The sequence below is a fragment of the Mus caroli genome, chromosome 4 (assembly GCF_900094665.2).
Source record: "Mus caroli chromosome 4, CAROLI_EIJ_v1.1, whole genome shotgun sequence".
Classification (NCBI taxonomy): Eukaryota; Metazoa; Chordata; class Mammalia; order Rodentia; family Muridae; genus Mus; species Mus caroli.
In genome coordinates, this window is record NC_034573.1 from 38201611 (window position 1) to 38221118 (window position 19508).

Genomic DNA, 19508 nt, shown 5'->3' on the forward strand with positions numbered 1-19508 from the left:
TGAAGACAGCTACTGTGTACTCACATACATACAATAAACAAATCTTAAGGGGGGTGTGGGGGGGGGAGTGGTGAATGGCAAGGATGAAGCCTTTGCAGCGTCAGCTCTATGAACGTTCCCCGAGAAGAAGAACACTTGCTGAGGATGTGATGACTTTTCACGGCCGCTCTTTTCCAGGTAATGGCTCATAATTAGGATTTCTGAATGAATTTGCTGGTGTAATACCAGACTCAGTTACCTGCTCAAGTAACCAGGTCAGCATATTGCTTACATTTGGAGTTAAAGGAGACCCATTATGCAATCAAGTATGACAATAAGGAGAGGATCCTTTTGCCTTGTTATGCTGACAGTAACTTGGATATAAACTGACCTTAACGTATACTTCCTTTTCCGGTTACCTGGGATGTTTCCTGTAGTTTACGGTTGGTTCATGGGGGAGGTGGGAAATGATGGTACACTGTTTCCTACACTTGTAGCTCCGTTAGATACGCACATCCCACGTGGCTACATTTCCTGCCGAATGCTTATCTTCCTTTTACTGAAACAAGTACTCCATGCCGCAGTGCCCCTCTGTGAGCGTGGGCTGTGTACACTGGAGACAGAGGTTAAGCCTGGTGGTCAACACCTCACTGCAGCCTGTCTCTGTGCTGTCCCTCACCCCCAGATTCCAAAACCACACCTTCCAGGAAATACAACTTAGGTTTGAAGTGTACATCATACATTTATTACCAACAACCCTCTCAAACTCCAAAATTGGGCACAGGGATTAAAAATAAAAATTCATTGCACTACTTAGTAAAGCGTTACTAGTAACTTTCATAAAAAATGTACAAACTTTGTTAAAAATTTATCAAGCCTTCAAATGATTTTGGTTACAGGTATTTATAATACATACATTTAAAACTCTATGTTAACTGACACAATGGAATAGGATTTGAGGAAATGACTCGGCAAATGATTCCAACAAACACCTGTGAGCTTTCAAAATCTGAAACAAACAGCGCCATGAGGTAAGCAGATGCACGGTGGGACAGACTAAAGAAGGCCTGGAGATACTGGGAAAATATTCTCAGAAGGAAGCAGGCAGGCAGACGGTATGTGAAGAGGCCCAAATGTGAGAATGTTAACAATTACATTCCAGGGAGTGTACAAAATCTAATTTCAGATTCTGCTAAAAGAAAAAAAAAATTTTCAGGACATCTTGATACTTGGAGGCCTTGAGTTGTTTTGTGGAAGTTGGAGTTTTTAAAAGTACAAAATATCGCGATTCATGCAAAAACGAAAACAAAAACAAAAACCAACAACAACAAAAAACCCCAAACAAACCAAACCAAACCAAACCAAAGGAAAATACAGCAAAACCCCAAATTAAATCATACAAAAGCTCCACAGCTGGGTTAGGACGGCGATGCCAATCAGTCCTAGAAGGATGGCCACCACATCCTCTGCCGCCTGGCGCGTCTCCCCATGTGGGGATGGCCCGCAGACACCTGCACTTCCCCATTGTTAGCCACAAAGATGCTCACCGAGGCCATGGAGACCTAAGACAGCCTAAGCCCTCCATGAGCAGGTCTGCACAGCCTCGAGAGCTCCGTGCCGAGACATTCCCAGGAGACAGCAGCACAGCAGGACTTTACCAGGACAGACCCAGATGCCTCCTAAATTGCCAACCACCTCTTTTAAAAAAGAAAGAAAAATCTACTGGGAAAGGGACTTTATGGTAAACATTGATAGAAGAACAAAAGGCTCCTTTCCAGTCGTGAGCACAGTGTGCCTTGGCAGTCAGTCTGTCTGCAGGAGTTAGGAAAGTGCTCACCTGTGCGCGTCAACAGGATGAATACTGAGTGGAGCAGTGTCATGTTAGAGCTGTACAGGTATAAAGTTCTTGAAGCTATACAAAAGTCTATATATAAGATGGAGTTTTACCATTTTAAACATGATTTCTTTAAATTAAAAAATAAAGATTAAACTGTATGTGATTTGGAGCTGATTAGTATATAGGTCAATAATCTTGGTATTTAACACCCCTCTTATTCGTTAGGAACCGGACAGGAGTTACCCTAATGATTTAAAAGTAACGTGTGCATTTACCACTGTTTAAGTGTTTCTGACACTAACACAAACCTAGGGGCAGCAGAATGTAGGTCAAATCCTATTTGTCTAACTAGGTAGAGGCAACAGTGTCTGGAAGAGGACAAAATTGTGCTTCTGTGTGGATTAACTTTCCTGAACTCTAGGCTGTGATGAGCTTAGAGAAACTTCAAGGGAGGGTAAGAAACACGGCAGTATCAAGTAGGTGAACACTGTCCCTGTCTGAGTAAAAACAGGCCTGGAGCCCACTGTGAGCTGAGTGAGGTTGGCAGCCAGGCGTCAGCAGTGGCTGCGAGTGCACACGTGCTGACAGCTCACAGAGGCTGCAGAGAAGGCTGAGCACACCGAGGAGAAAGGAATCCAATGTTGCTGAAAAATGACCTCAAACAATCTCATTTATGTTCAATGAACCTATTTTTAAAAAATATATATACACACACAGCTATGTATCATTTCAGATTCAATAAAGGTCAGTTCCCGTTTGACAGCATTATCTTTTTATACAAAAGTCCAATCTTCATTTACACTGCAAGTATTCTGGGCACCTGTTGTATTAAGCTTTTCTTGTTCTAACATAAATTAAAAGAAGAGTAATACATCAAAGCAAGCCAGGCCTGAGAAATGAGCTGTCACAGCACTTGATCCATCCTGAAACCAAGGTTTCGGTGAGGTTTACTGAGGGAAGAGGCAGACCAGCTCAGGACTGGAGTGTGTCAACTCAATTCACACAGAAACAAACAGTTCTCCTGAAACCACTGTTGCCCATGGAGGCCTGAGTGAAGAACACACCCAGAAGCCAGGCTGACTTGTTAGCAGATTTTGCTCTAGTAGAAGCCAAGGAGGCAAGACTTACAGGACCAGTGGTGTTCTTAAAAATATATTACTCAAACATCTTCAGAACAGACCATAAATCTACACATTAATAAAAACACAGGTCCTTTCTGTAAGGAAGCTACAAGAAATGTAAAGGAAAAACAACAAACACTCATATCGCTGATTGAAATGCTAATATTGCTAATGATGTATATGATATTGCACCTTTTTGGAAACAGCAAGTTGGAGACTTAAGTTTCTTTTACAATAGAATTGAAAATTACAAAACAAAACAAAAAAAAAAACAAACAAAAAAAATCAGGTCATGGAGTGAGAATCTGACACTTTTTCCTTAAGCGACCCACTCAGGATCACCAAGGAAGAGAAGGGGACAGCTGCCTGAAGCAAAGGAAGAAGGCTTTTCTCATTCCATTCATTGGGAGGGAAGGGGATGGAGTATTCAATGCTTAGAATGGATGCACCCTTAGCAATCAGTGTGCAACAGCAAACACAAGGGAAAACCAGTGTACAGTACTAGTGCTGTTTAAATAACACACCAGATTATACATTGCAGCATAATTAAAACTACACACACATTCTTGGTACATGCTGGTATATAGGATCTCACACACACAGTAGCTACCATGCCCCCATACATGTAGTTGCACACACTCTCTCACAGATTCACTGATCACCAGCAGTCATACGCTTCACTCACTTCCACTCACAGTTTCTGAAGGCTCTATATAAGGTAGATTGCTATATCATCTGGAGCTACCACTTTTTATAAAAGCACATGCTAAAAGATCACGTCCACGGTAATCTTGCAGCAACACTCGGAATGATCACACAAAAACCAGGGAATGTTAGTGCACACACAAAATTAAGCTAAAGAAAAGGTCTTTGGAGTTCCAATCACACAGTTAGTATAACATCCCATAATTGTGAAGACTAATGGTAAGCTTTTATAGTTGATTAAGTCACACAGTGCAAAGAAAGGTCCATTGACCCTTTTGGTAAAGGGAGGGCTGGAAGCCACACAGGTTAAGTTCAATGGATAGTCCATATATACATGTGATGAGGAACACCCAAACTAAATTTGTGCTCTTAGGCTGGTCACTCTGAATCCCGATGCACTTCTGAAGCATCAGCTCGGCAAATTGGGCAGGTACGGTTTCCCTGAAAGACAAGAGGGAAGACGCTCACTGAAGTCACGTCTCATGCAGTGAAGCACCCAGCTCTACCGTTCCTCCCAGATGGTCTTGCATTCTAGTTCTTTACAAACAAATCCTAAACCAGAATGGTGGTGTATGCCGTAATCCAACTCTCAGAGGCAGGAGAATCCTGAGTCAAGCAAGCCTCAGCTACGTGAGAACTTGCTTCAAAACAAAAATACAAAAACAAAACACAGCAGGACAACCCACTAGTAACTTTTTAATGACTTTGTTCTTTGTTTAAATTCATAAAGATGACTTACTATCACTAGTTTGGAAAAAAACAACTTAAAATCAAGATCTTGGCTTTTTTTGTTTGTTTTTTGGGTTTTTTTTTTTTTTTTTTTTTTTTTTTTTTTTTTTTTTTTTTTTTTTTTTGAGGGGGGATAATAGGGCTGGGGCTGGGCATTAAATCCAGGATGTCACACACTCTAGTCTTTAGGACGGAGCTCTGAACACTCTTCCTTCTCCTGTCCCTGCCTCTTCACAGTGCTAGGACTTGTAAGTGCATGCCAAGAGCCTGGCTCCAGCCTTCACTACTCTTAGTTTTTGCAAGGTCTCTGTTGTGTAGATCAGGCTGACCTCAAACTCATGGAGACCCACCCGCCCTGCTTCCCGAGTGCTGATATGAACAGAGTGAGGTCATACCATCCATGGTTCCCACTTACTTCTTACCTGGCTCCTATCAAAGGCATCACTTACTATCTTACCTGCTACAGCCACTATTCAGCAAACACTCTAATTCCCACATTACGATGGAGGGCCATCAGAGAAGTCAGTTTTCTTGGCTGCTTGTCACTACTCAGTATGCCTGGCTCACCCTCATCCTATTCCATTCCTTTCCTGTCTCACTCTCTACACTGTGGCCAGGGAGGTTTGTAAAGCACAGCTGCGGTAGGTGGCACCCTTCCCCTTGCTTTTCAGAGTCAAGCATGAGCTCCTCCGTGCTTCAGAACGACTTCTCAATAACCAGGCCCTGCCTGTGCACCACCCTCACACACAAGCCATGCTTTGGTTTGTTTTTTCTACAAAGTTCAGACTCTTCATTTTTAGAACTTAGTAGACAGGTCTTACTGCCTAGGCTAGCATGGCCTTCAGGGCAAGACTTTCCTGACTTAGCCTCCCCTGAGTGAGAGGATCCCAGGTATGCACCCGCACCACAACTCTACCTTAACTCATTTCCCTATTAGACTACAAAGTTGCCTAATGAGCACATTCTACTAAAAAAACTCAAAACTGACTATTTAAATTATTTTGTCATTTTATTTATATTTTATTCACATAATTAAAACTATGCAGAGAAATGCTTAAAAAGGAAGACAAGGAGCCTCAGCAGCCATCCCGACAGACCACTGCTATTCTGAATCTTGGGGTTTTCTATATGCATAGGAGAACTGATCAGAGTTTAGTAAAAAAGCTTATTCTCCAGAAAAATCTCTGACAAAAAGTCAGAGTGACGAAATGGTCTAAACCTGTGGTGATAGCTGCACAACTTTACAAATACCCTAACCCCCCCCCCACCCCCAAAAACCCAAACTCTTAAATGCAGTGAACTTTATGATATGACTCTTATTTAATTAAAAAAGATTTCTCAGGAGCCCAGGTCTGGAGCCCAAACACACAGATAATAGGGACAAATGAGTGCTTGCTCCCTGCCCGTGTGAAACTGCCACCCTGTTGATGGCAACAATTACCTTCTATTAAAAAAACAAAAAAACAAAAAAAACAATGCTGCAACAACTGCACACAGAAGTCACCCATGCTAAGCCCACGCAGGGCCGGTTGGTGGATCTGCAGCCCAGTCTCTACAGCTAATCTTATCTGGACTTCTTCTCACAGAGGGGCTTCCTCTAAACACTATGCTTCCATTTCACCTCCTGTACCCTCAGCCTCCAAACCATGGGCTTACTCAGATGAATGTATAATCAACAGAAATGCAGAACATGGTTATTCTCTGTACACTTGTGATCACTTTACCTTAAGCCATTTATCAACACACTTGGCATGGAACTCGTGGTTACAAGGTAAGACTCTAAGAAGCTGCCTTGACTCAAAATCACACATGCATACTACACACCTGGAAAAGAGCAAAGAAATCATTTTTGGTTTTCTATTTTGTTATGACTATTATGTTTGCAAAGCTATTCTCAGTTATCAATATATCACTTTAAAAAAATTACCACTTTCCTAAACATAACGATGCTAAGGGACTTATTGAAGGTCCTTTGATTTACTGACGACACATTATCAAAAGTTTCTGGTTAAGGAGCAAGAGAGGTGGCTAAGGGGTTAACAGTGCTAGGAAGTATGAAGACCCAAATCTAAAGCCTCAGCATCCGTGTACAAAGCTGGGCATGGCTGTGTGTGCTTGTAACCCCAGCACTAGGAGGTAGAGACGGGGAAGTCTGAGGGTTCCTGGATGGCCTATCTAGGAGGAAAAAGCAAACTAGCTTAGTAAGGCATTCTATTTCAAGACAATAAAGTGGAAAGCAACAGAGGAAGACACCCAGTGTTCTGTGCATGCACAGGCTCATGTGCCATTCACATGCAGGCACCACACAACTACACTCCAACTTGCTATACATTCACCAGAAAGAATAAAAACAAGTGACAAAAAGGGACATTTCTTCTAATTAACATCCCAGTCGGTCTGAAAACTAGAGATACTAGACCACTGTATTACCCTTACAAGTACTGGAATAAGGTTGAGCATGGGGGTGCACACCTTTAATCTTAGTGCTTGAAACAGAGGCAGGAGGATCTCTGTGAGTCTGAGGCCTGCCTAGTCTATTGAGTTACAGGAGAGCCACAGCTACATAGTGAGGTCCTGTTCTTCTCCCTGTACCCCTCCCCCCAAAAGAGTACTGGAATAATAGTAGGATATTCTCATGAAAAAGAGCAAATGTAGAAGACGCCATAATCTTACACCATATACGAAATTAATTACGGATGGGGAGGTGGCTTGGTGGATCAAGTCTGTTGTATAAATGCGAGGACCAGACTTCAGACCCAAAGGTCTGATTCACATAAAAAAGCTGGGATTCCTGGGACAATCTGGCTAGACAATCAGTAAGTTTCAGTGAGACCCTGACTTTGAGAACTGGAGAATGGTTGGAAAGACACCTGATATCAACTTCTGATGTCTATGTGCACACAAACATATACACCTGCATATATACCACAAACACATAGGTATGAGGAGCACTGTGTTATAGGGTTCCAGATATGTGCAATACAGACAGAGGAGATAAGGCATTGAGAGAGTGAGTGGAGAGAGAGAGGAGAGGAGAGAGGGAGAGAGAGGGGGGAGAGGAGAGGGAGAGAGGGGAGGGGAGGGGAGGGAAAGAAAGAAAGAAAGAAAGAAAGAAAGAAAGAAAGAAAGAAAGAAAGAAAGAAAGGAAGGAAGGAAGGACGGACCGACCAGGGGAGTGGCTGCTAATAGGTTAAGAGAAAACCATTTTTTGAGTGACGAAATGGTCTAAACCTGTGGTGATAGCTGCACAACTTTACAAATACCCTAACCACCCCCACACACAAAAAAAAACCAAACTCTTAAATGCAGTGAACTTTATGATATGAATTTCAGCTCATTCTGTATTCAAACCTGTTCTTAAACTTTGCTGTAATCAGTCACTTGCTATCGTAACGTTGGGAAACAGTCTATAAGGGGGCTGGAGAGATGGCTCAGAGGTAAGAACAGAGTTCAGTTCCCAGCAAACCACACAGTGGCTCATAACCATCTGTAATGAGACCCGGTGACCTCTTCTGGCCTGCAGGCATATATGTAGACATAACACTGTATACATAATATAAACAAACAAACAAACAAAAAAAAGTTAGTCCATTTGACTAACGACTCCCTCACTGGTAGCAAGGACCTGGTCAGGGTCTATGCTAACCACCCACCTTTATCACATTCTCTCAGGCACTCAAACGTTTACTCCCTAGAGGTAGAGGTGTCACAGACGCATACTTACAAAGTCTGCTCTGACTGGTGGTTGCTAGGATTGAACCTGTACGAAGGAAGCTGTTCAATGTCTGCCTTAGTCAGTCCCCGAGGTTTCGCCTCTCCCAGTCTCTCTGCCAAGTTTAACAGGGCCTAAAGACAAGGAGACAGATTTTCATCTTTACATTTTCTATTGGAGTGCTATCACAACAGCTTAATTTCTTGTGTGTGCACCTACATGCACACATGTGGCACCATGCAGAGGTCAGAAGACAATCTATGTGGGGAAGTGGTAAATCTTTACACCAAACGAATCCCAGAGATTGAACAAGAGCCCTTTGGCCAGCCACTGGAGTAACTTCTACTTTTGTTTGGGGGGGGCGGGGGGGGGGACAAGTATCACTTTGTAGACTAGGCTGTTGCTTCAGTCTCTCAAGCTTACAACTCTTTATTTTACATAGAAAAACTATGTACTTAGGCTGTAACTATGCTGTACTCTAATTTCATCATTATTAAAGAAATATTCTTATAATGGGTAACTTATCTACACCAAATTGTAAAAAAGACCAATATATTGGGTTTTTAAAGTGTTTACCATGAACTCATATTTTAAACCACTTGATGTATCTTATTATGTTTATCGATTTTATACTAGTACCTCATTCTTCCTTAATTTTTAATGGTTCATTATTTATGTGCTTCAACCTATAATTAGGTTGCCTTTTTTATAAAGATTAAGTGTCTTGCTAGCTCAAGCTGTTGAACTCAACACCCTCCTCCTGCATCAATCCCAATATAATGCCTCAAATCTCCATTTTCTCCCCTTTTTAAGACAAGGTCTTACTATGTAGTTCGAGCTGACTTTAAATGTGTTATCCTCTGCTTCAGCTCTAAAGTGTTGGCACCACAGGCATGTGTCACCACACAGGTCACAGGTCATATGCTACACTCCATTGTGTGCTAACACTTTCCTCTCTCAACATATGCCAAAATCAATAGTAATAGCCCCCTTTCAAGATTCGGCTTAAACATCTTTGCTTCCACAATCCTTTTTTAAACACCTAATCAAAACTTACCACTTTCTCAGTTTGCATAACAAGTCTACCTACTGAAATAGTAGCAAATATGCATGTAGCAAATGTCCAAAAATCCTCGGGAGGCTTAATATTTTTATGAATTATTTGAATCTTAAAACGCAAAGTTAACCTCATAAATGTTTATGTGAAAGTACAGAACAATACTACATACAAATAGTATACTCCCCAAATTAATTCATAGCTCATCTACTAACCTCATAATTTTCAACTTCTCCGTCTTCCACATCCAATTCAAAGCTGAAGGTTGGGCCCACTGCAGGTGGTACTGGAAGCATTGATCTACAGAGAAAACCAGCAAGGAAGCATTAGTATGGATGTACAACACAGGTACCGGCAGAAGGACAAAGGACAGGTCACACGGACGAAGAGTGGCCAGTGCTTTAGAGGCATTAAAGGCATTGACTTTACTAAGCATGCCACCTGCAATAGCATAACAAGCTAACCATGAAGGCAGACACAGCTCAGCAGGTAGGGGAGAGCCGGCAAGCCTGATGATGGGCTCACCTCCATCCCTAGAACCTGTGCGATGATGAGAGAACCCAATGCTCACAAGTTGTCCTAATTTCCACAAGTGGGCCAAAGTATGCACATGCACACAGCCACTGTGTGCAAGTACTCATGCTGAATAAATGAAGGTAATGAAGAATTTAAATGTAGGAATAGACTATACAATAAACTATACAATAAAAACTGCTAAACAGTTAATACATAAGTAAGACTAGAAAAATGACTAGTTATCACTATTCCTCCATATTGACCTATGGATTTAACATAAAATTCTACTAAGTTTTATGTCTTTTTGTTGCGGGATATGTGATCACATTATGAACCTTAAGACTGTGTTGTTTACTAGAAAAATCTGCTTTCTAATTGTAGTGTGATTCAGCCCTTAGTATACACTTAATCTCTCTGGCTGGAATACAGACTCACTCTTGGTACACATCTTTAATTCCAAACAATGAAGGTATAAAGCTACTTTGTAGAGAAAGCACCCATGTTTGAAAGGGATTAAGTCTAACTGAGTGGCAGACAAAGTGATGACTCAGAGAGAAACTCTCAGGAGAACAGAGAGGAGGGAAGCTACCTGAGGGGCAGTGCAGAGAAAGGAAGAGAAAGATTCACTGGGACAGTTGTATAGAGACAAATTACAGAGAAAGAACAAGCTAGACACAGGTGATAATAGAAATGAGCCAGAGAATGAGAAGGAGCCAGGAGGATTAGAACAGACTGCCAAAGTTAGTATGAGGCCAAGCAGAGCAATTAAGAGGCTGAGAGAGAAGCCAGTTTGACTCAGTCAACTTGGAGAGGAGTCTGAGCCAGGACAGCTGAGCTGAGCAGCCAGCCAGACTCAGAGAGAACTACAAAGGATGAGCTTCTTCAGCAGCGAGTCTCGGAGGCTGCAAACTGTCTAGGCCTAGAGGAGATTGTACGGAGGCTGGAAGCTTCCAGGACTAGGCCTAGGTTAACAGACAGAGGCAGCAAAGTCTCCAAGGTGCTAATTACTTATAAGGAGGAGAATAAAAGTTACTTTTATAACTTGTAGTACAAAATGAATGCTAATTTTAAAGTTTACATGGAGATACAGAAGATTAAATAGAAACATTTTTGAGCTCTAAGTTGGACTGTTATCTTATTTTAAGACAAATAGGAGAGGAAGGTGTGCGGTAAGGGGAAAGAGGGTGAGCTAAGATTATCAGGAAAAATAACCTGTAGTTTAAAGATGACATTTCATACTCGTCTTAGAAAGTAATTATAGACATGTGACTGAGTCCCAGTCAATGAAGGATCAACAATGGCAGTATGCTCCATCCTGGGAAATGTCAGGAGAAGAGGTAAGCAGACACACCTACTTTACTCTCTTTCTTTTTAACCCTACTTTTCTGTGAGGCCAGGGTCTTGCTATTTAACCACACCTGGCTTGGTACGCCCTCTTGATTCCTGGGACTCTTCCTATGCTAGCACACCCAGCCTCCCACCCACTTCTATAACTACTGTACTATCACGGCCCAAGTTTGAGGGCAGAAGAATCCATTCCCACAGACACAAGGGGAACAAACCACCCTGGAGGTAGCCTTCATTATGTAAGAAATAAAAAACTACCATGTTTAACCGATGATGTTCATTACAGATAAACTCAATCCTAACAGACTGGTTGGTTCTAAGAGGTAAAAATGACTTCTTCTGTTTGATTCTAGGGCCTAAGAGATGCTCAGTAAGGTTGCTCCCTGCAAGCCTTAGATCTGAGTCTGATCCCTGGAATTCAGAGTAAAGAGAACAGACATCCCCAAGGTGTCCTCTGACCTTCACACACAAACTGTGGCATGCATGTGCTCCCCAACCACACAGATTCTCAGAAGTGTAAAAACAGTAGTTGATTTATGACTCTAGGAGCTGAAAAAATGGTTCAGCAATTAAGAGCACTTGTGTTCTTGCAGAGGACTTAGGTTAGGTTCCCATCATCAATAGTGTGGCTTACAACCATCTGTAACTCCAGGTCCAGAGATCCAATGTCCTCATCTGGCCTCCATAGGTACTGTATGCACACGATATACATACATATACTTGCAAGCAAGACTCACACAAAATTAAATCTAAAAAAACACAAACAAACCAAAACAAAACAAAAAAAACCTGACTCAACTGTGTAAGTGGCAATACTTAAAATTTTTCCATTTTGTAATCTGATACAAAATTAAAGAGTTTTTACCTTCTCATTTTCTTCCTTAACGACTGGCTCTCAAGTCCAACTTAACATCAAGCAAAAGCAGTATGGTAACGCATAGTAAGTCACAGGCCACAGCGAGGGCACTCATAAAGCAAAGCCTCTCCAGAGAGGTCAGTAAAAGAAGGAACTTACAGCACGTATGGTAGTAAGCTGGGATGGTAAGGAGGAGGGGGCATTGGCTGCTGGGATCGGTATCTACTACGTCCTGTGAGTCTCCGAGGCATAAATGGTGGATAAGGCTGTAGGAAGGAAAGGTTGAAAATGATCACTTTATGTTTAAAATCAGTGTCAAATAATACACTTTTTTTTAAAAACTAAAAAAAAAAAAAAGAAAAAAAAAAGAAAGCAAACCGTTGTGTGTGTGTGTGTGCATGGTGTTTAGGCAGGTGCACCTGTTACGGCATGCAGGCGAGGATCAGAGGACAAGGCTAGGGAGCTGCTTCTCTCTCCTAGTATCCTCCTGTGAGTTCTGGGATGGAACTCAAGTTACCAGGCTTCCATGGCAAGCACCCTTACCTCTGAGTCTCCCTTGCAGGCCCCAACTTGGTTTTTGTTGGTCATGTTTGTTATATCTTTCTATATAGTATATAGCCCTAGCTGTGCTGGATGCCACTCTGTAGACCAGTCTAGTGTCCAACTCAGAGCTCCATCTGCCTCAATGCTCAAATACAACTTGCTTCTCCCACCCTTTAAAGATTTACTTATATATGAGCATGCACACACACATATATGTGTGTGTATGTGTGTGTGTGTGTGTGTATGTGTGTATATATATATATCTTCAGACACACCAGAAGAGGGCATCAGACCCCATTACAGATGGCTGCGAGCCACTATGTGGTTGCTGGGAATTGCAGTCAGTGCTCTTAATTGCTGAGCCATCTTTCCAGCCTAGCCAACCTGCTTTCTTTTTAAGACAAGGTCTTCCTATCTAGCCCAGATCAGCCAGAACCTTGCTTTTTAGACCAACCTGGCCTTTATAAGTTAAGTAATCCTCTGTGCTTCTACCTTCTCAGTGTTGGGATTACAGGCCTGTGCTACCATGCTCAGCTGACACCTGGTTTTTAAAAAACTTACTGTTCAAGTGGCATTAACTAGTTCTTTCATGTTGATACAACAATCAGGATTAAACACACATGCAAGTGGACTTTAAGAATACATGAATTCTGAACATTTCCAGAGTTACACTGAAAACTCAAAATAAGTTGTCAAACAATTAAATGAGTATTAACAATGAATGAAGACTTACTACTCCAAAGGACACCTCCTGATGCAAAGGGTCATGTGTCAGGAACTGCAAAGGAGCTGACGGAGGTAATGTTGGGGGATGGGCTGAAGGGGGATAAGTAAAACTGCCTACTTGAAGATGTTCTCCTAAGAGCTCCACTTCATTTTCTATCCTCTGCAGAGGCTGTGGAGGGAAAAGAAATCAGCATACCCCTAACACTTTAAAAAAATTGCTTTTCTTAATATTACCAGGCCATTGTTGATACATCAAACTAAAAAAATATAAGTGGACCCAAGATTTCCTATATTTAATTATATTTTGTCTTATTTACACATTAAGCATTTGCATCATCTAGTACAGTATACATGTCGTTTAATACCCAAACTCTCAAAATAGGAGAGGAAAAAAATCATTGCAAGCCAATTCTATGGAAATTAAAAGTTTGAGTTGTCATAATACCCTGATCAACAGAGATTTTCAGACACCGAGCCTCCCTGAAGAACTAATATATAGTATGTGTGTAAGTCAGAAGTAGAACCAGGGGGCACAGTACAGTACAAGTTTCACTCTAGTACAAAAATCACAGGCTGTAGTGCCAATCAGTATGTGACTTTTAGACAAATTCTCAGTATTCTTACTTACAAAATTGACACATTTTTAGCTTACTTCAGAAGTGTACTATGGCTGGGCATGCTAGCATATACCTATAATATACTTATAATTTTAACACTTGAGGTGAAGGCAGGAAGACTGTTTGAGGACAGCCTGAGACACACAAGGAGAATCCAACCTCATGTACTGTGAGCACCAATTATAAAGCACATTGCACTTCGTAGCATGCAGTGTGTTTTCTTAAAATAAATAGTATAATAGGTGGACTCACTCTAAGCTTCTTTTGTACAATAATGTCTCATGAACCTGGGTTAAAGGAGACTGTTTCAAAAAACTTTACTAACCAATAAGAGGAGGAAGAGGAGAAAAAAAATGAGAAAAGGGGGGGGGGGGGGGGGGAGAAGAGGAGGAGGAGGGCTAGCCGCAGAGGTAACTAGGAGGTTGTTGCTCTGCCAGGCAGAATTCAGTTCCCAGCACCCATCTAAGGTGGCTCACAACAGAGTGAAATCCCAGCTCCAGGACGTGCTGAGCCTCTCATCTCATCTCCATAGACACCTGCACATATGGTGACACACGGTGTATACACTCACTCTCTCTCCCCCTCCCCATCTTTAAAAGATTAAGGACTGACAATTAAAAGGTTTCCAACTTTTCAATTTAGAAATGCATGAATGAGGCACTGAAACGGCTCAGACGGTGCCTGCTGAGTGGTCCTGGCAACCCAAGTTCCAGCTCTTGAAGTACACAGAAGGTAGAAGAAGACCAACCTCACCATATTGTGCTCTGACTTCCATATGCCATGCACCCCCCCCCCTTCCCAACTACAGAACGCACACACGGAGGAACAGACTTAAAAATCATTAGAATACATAGAATAGAAAAAACCCTAGTACCAATTAGAGAAGACGTTCCCTTTGCCTCTACCTGCCTGAAAGACTGCAGATATGAAATAAAAATTCACTTAAGTTAAGTAATACTAAAATAACAAGGAAAATTTTAAAATAAGTTAGCTCTAAAGTGTGTTTAAACTAACTTATCTATCTGTAAGTTCCTTTAATTCCTTCAAGAGCCATAAGAATACCAATGTTATATGCTTAAATGGAAATTATTTACATTTACTAAACTAATTGGCCTAACCTAAGCATTCTGGAAAAACTAGAAACACGAAGAGAAATACCTACCGATCGTGACTGCTGTGTTTGGAAAGGGACAAATTGGCCTGGTGGTGGCAAGTGGGGAGGATGATGGGGAGAAAGATGAGGAGGATGTATAAGAAACGGATCACTAGAAATGAGGGGCGGGAACGCAGCATATGGTACTGGTAAGTGCTGAACTGAACATGCCTGAAGCATCTGCAAGAAAAAATTCATTACTTTTAAGTAAAAAGATGCCAGAATATAAAATTTTCTTGAAAAAGTTATGAATCAAATTGCCACATCTCCCCCAATTCATGTAAAATAGCTAACATATCATATAAAGTAGCTAACATTTAAGTACTAGACTATTTTCCTACCCCCAAGTAAGAAATGGCTTTCGTCTGTCCTCTGAGAGGGAGCCCTGTGTGGAAGGAAGCATCTCCTCCTCACTGCCCTCTCACTCAACGCCACAGGTGGGAACACCACACAGGGCTTTACTCTCCTCCCGGGAGACCTGCTTGGGTCATTTAATTAATACATTAATACACAGATGTTTATTTTAACCTCACAGGTAGACCAGGGGGTTAAACTTAAGATTTTCTCCAAGTGCTTTCCCCTGAAGATAAGTTACTGAGTCCCTCTGGATCTTAGCCACTTTGTTGTTAAGTAAGAAAAACTATGGGTCAGAATATTACAAGCTAAAACATAAGCTCTAGAGGGAAAAATATGTTGTATGAATCTCAATGTCTCTATAGCATTAAGCAAGTAATTTTACCTTCCAGATCAAGTTTCTAGACTGTCACTCAAGAGACCCTAACGAAGCCCCAGTAAGGGCTAAGATCGTTATCTATTGAATGCTACATTACTAAGTCTGATGCAAACCTTTACTAAAGTTTAATTACAAACTGTTTAATAGGAAGAAATATGATTTAAGACACTTAAATGTATATATTTTAATCACTCTAAATAAAATGTATCCTATTTTAAAGCTAACTTTACCTAGTGGTCACAATACTTATGCTGAGATTTTTCTTATAGTAAACTTAATCTTTCAGTTGGAAGTGAAGCTACAAAGACAGTTCTTAAACTTTGTTAGCTATCCTAAGCGAGGACTGAAGAACCTTATGTCATAAACAAAACCAGGTTGGCACACTTTTAGTTAAAATCAAATGAGAATAAAGACATGGACTTACTGGAGGAGGCACACTACAGACCGGGAGGTGTTGTCCACTGAAAACCACTGAGCATCCTGGGACCTGCTGTGTACTGCAAGCAGGGATGTGCTGGCCCGTGCAGAGTGGAAGCCCATGGGGTGCCACCGTGGTTACCGTGTAGGAGACAGGAACTGTTCCTTGATGGAGCTTTTAGGGAAGAAAAGTACTACTTTTGAGAAAATGTTACCTATTTTTTAAAGTTAACATTTGAGGGCTTGGAGAGGTAGCTCAAGTAGTAGGGTATGTACTGGCTAGTTTTGTGTCAACTCAACACAGCTGGAGTTATCACAGAAAAAGGAGCTTCAGTTGAGGAAATGCCTCCATGAGATCCAGCTGTGGGGCATTTTCTCAATTAGTGATCGAGGGGGAAAGGCCCCTTGTGGGTGGGACCATCTCTGGGCTGGTAGTCTTGGGTTCTATAAGAGAGCAGGCTGAGCAAGCCAGGGGAGGCAAGCCAGTAAAGAACATCCCTCCAAGGCCTGTGCATCAGCTCCTGCTCCCTGCCCTGCTTGAGTGCCAGTCCTGACTTCCTTGGGGATGAACAGCAGTATAGAAGTGTAAGCTGAATAAACCCTTTCCTCCCCAACCTGCTTCTTGGTCATGATGTTTGTGCGGGAATAGAAACCCTGACTAAGACAGGGTACTTCTTTATCTTTATGAGGTCCTGGGTGTGACCCCGGCACCATATAAACCAGGCATGGTGGTGCAAACATGTAACCTTGGTACTGGGAGGTGGAACCAAAAGCATCAGAAATTCAAGGTGTTTTATTTATATAGTGTATTAAACGCCTGGGCTAAATGAAACTCTTTTTTTGTTTTTTTTCGAGACAGGGTTTCTCTATATAGCTCTGGCTATCCTGGAACTCACTTTGTATAAATGAGACTCTTATCAAACAAATGTACTGATTCCCCTATTTGCTATTCACACTCACATTGTACTTTCGCCATATTTCTTTTTCTGTTTTAAAACAGTCTTACCTAATTCAAGTTAGCCTCTAACTCACCATGGAGCCAAGAATGGCCTTGAATTCCTAATCCTCTGCTTCCTCCCAAGTGCTACAATTAGGTCTGTGACACCTTTCCTTGCTTTCTCTAGTAGTGTCAATAGGAAGGTTTTATAGCTAGCCCAGATGGTATGAGCGCTGAAAAGCCAGTCCTGCCCCTCACCTACGCAGAGTGGGAGAGCTCACCCTGGGGGTGCTGGTGCAGAAGAGCTGGCGGCAGACCAACCTATCTATTAATCAGGCCCACCAACATCTACCCCATCTATAAACTTCTGAAAGGGGCCAGTCCTACAGAGCCAAAGCTGCTGCACCTTCATGACTGGGCAGTAACAGCATATCTAAGAGGAGTCCCAGAGAAGATGCAGTTTTGAAAGTGTGGCAGAAGTCAGAGGCTTCTAACCCGACCAATGACTCATTGCAATGAACATTAGCAAATGAAGCTATTTGGGCAAAAGGACATACTGTGTGACAGTGACACACTGCAGCTACCATGAGATGATTTTTTTGTTTTTGTACTCTTTGTGGGGTGAGGGGGGAGAGTGCACGTGCAGAAGTGGATATGGAGAGCCGGAGAGAGGAGTGGAAGTGGAGTACAATGTGAAATTCACAACGAATTAATCTTTTAGAAAAACTTAGTGGTATGTTAACTCTTTCAGCCTGCTTTGTAGAGCAATACTCCTAAAAACATCTCTTGTAAAAATTAAAACTCGTGGTTTTTTAAAACATGTATTCTGATTTTTATGTGTACAGTGTTTTTTTTTCTTTTTTCCCTGCCTGTAGATCATGCAATCAGAGTGCCCATGGAAGCCACGAAAGGGCAATGGTTACCCTACAAGTGGTTACAGATGATTGTTAGCTGCCATTTGGATGCTGGGAACTGAATCTGAGTCCTCTTCAATAACAGCCAGTGCTCTTGGCTGCTGAGCCCTTTCTCTAGCCCAAAGCATGTGTTTGTTCAGTTGCAGCAGGTGACGACAATGGAAGTGGCATTTAATATTAAATCTGGGTTAGGGATCCAGAACCCCATGTAAGTGTGCTTGCTCAAAGCCCTGGGTTCCATTACCAGCACCCAGCATAGAAATGTAAGGAAGACCAAACCTCCTTTTTCCACCTAACACTGTAGCTATGCCTTCCCCTCCTTTCTTTGAGGTTAACCGGATATTTCAAGCATACTTGTACTAGGTACACAACCACTGTCACTACTCTTTTGCAACTACAAACACACCTTGCTGTTTTATATTAATAGTAGCTATTTATCTCAAAGCATACTGGGTAAACAGATTCTAAAAACAGAGATTGAGGCTGAAAAGATGGCTCAGCAGATAAGAGCACTGACTGTTCTTCTAGAGATCCTGAGTTCAATTCCCAGCAACCACATGGTGGCTCACAACCATCTGTAATGGGATCCAATGTCCACTTCTGGTGTGTCTGAAGACAGCAACAGTGTTCTCATATAAATTAAATAGATCTTAAAAACAAAACAAAAAAAGAGATTTATTTATCATTTGAATGAACGTGTAATGTGTGCGCCTGTGTGAGTTTATGTGACGGCCCTGCAACTGGGGCTCATGTCAGTTTTGAATCTTCCAAAGCAGGTGCTTAAGAACAAAACTCAAGGGCTGGTGAGATGGCTCAGTGGGTAAGAGCACCCGACTGCTCTTCCGAAGGTCCAGAGTTCAAATCCCAGCAACCACATGGTGGCTCACAACCATCNTGGCTCACAACCATCCGTAACGAGATCTGACTCCCTTTTCTGGAGTGTCTGAAGACAGCTACAGTGTACTTACATATAATAAATAAATAAATCTTTAAAAAAAAAAAAAAAAAAAAAAAAAGAACAAAACTCAAGCCTCTGCAAGAATGCCTCTGCCATCTCTTCATCCTCATGGTCACATTTTTAGGGGTATCATCTAATCACCCGAAGTAGATTAAACTCCAAAAGTGGTGTAAAAGGACCCAATTCCTAGCATCTCTCCTCAAAGATCTGTGTTACTAACATGCTTGCCAATCAGTCAGTGAGAAATGGTATATACAGCATGTCTGATTTACATTTGCATTTCTCTACCTAGAGAATTTGGGTAGCCTTTCTTTTTCATAGCCTCTACTGTCTGCTCATGGCCCATCCTCTACTCTGTGAAAACCACGTTTGCTGACCAGCGGGCTCTCTGTTTCAGCTTGATTTAGCTTGTCCCAGCTATCTGTTAACTCTACCTCAAGGGCTAAAAAGGCAGTCCACTCTGCTCAACTGATTTTTATGGACATCCTACATAACTGATGAGCATCTTAATCCATTCCTCAGAGTTGTGAGGCAGGCCCAGAGTCTACTGAGCCATCTCCTTATACTCCTCCTCCCTCCATCACCATCACATCACCGTCATCACCATTGTCGTCTATATTTGGAAACATACAGGTGCAGGGTGCACTCAGA

General features: G+C 41.8%; 1 protein-coding gene across 13 annotated transcripts in view; it reads right to left on the reverse strand.

Moving 5' to 3' along the window:
- Positions 1-696: 696 nt before the first annotated feature.
- Positions 697-19508, reverse strand: part of Rnf38 (ring finger protein 38) — a 109261-nt gene continuing 90449 nt past the window's right edge. For 10 of the 13 annotated variants that reach the window (XM_021159943.2, XM_021159932.2, XM_021159936.2 and 7 more), the window contains 8 exons: positions 16056-16223; positions 14908-15078; positions 13136-13297; positions 12019-12125; positions 9356-9440; positions 8096-8217; positions 6096-6195; positions 713-4083 (listed from right to left, as the gene is read on the reverse strand). In XM_021159943.2, the coding sequence (XP_021015602.1) occupies positions 4021-4083; positions 6096-6195; positions 8096-8217; positions 9356-9440; positions 12019-12125; positions 13136-13297; positions 14908-15078; positions 16056-16223 (978 nt within the window). In that variant the 3' untranslated portion in view covers positions 713-4020. Of the gene's footprint in view, positions 4084-6095; positions 6196-8095; positions 8218-9355; positions 9441-12018; positions 12126-13135; positions 13298-14907; positions 15079-16055; positions 16224-19508 lie in introns of all 13 variants that reach the window. The other 3 variants (XM_021159937.2, XM_021159941.2, XM_021159931.1) reach the window with 2 other exon arrangements.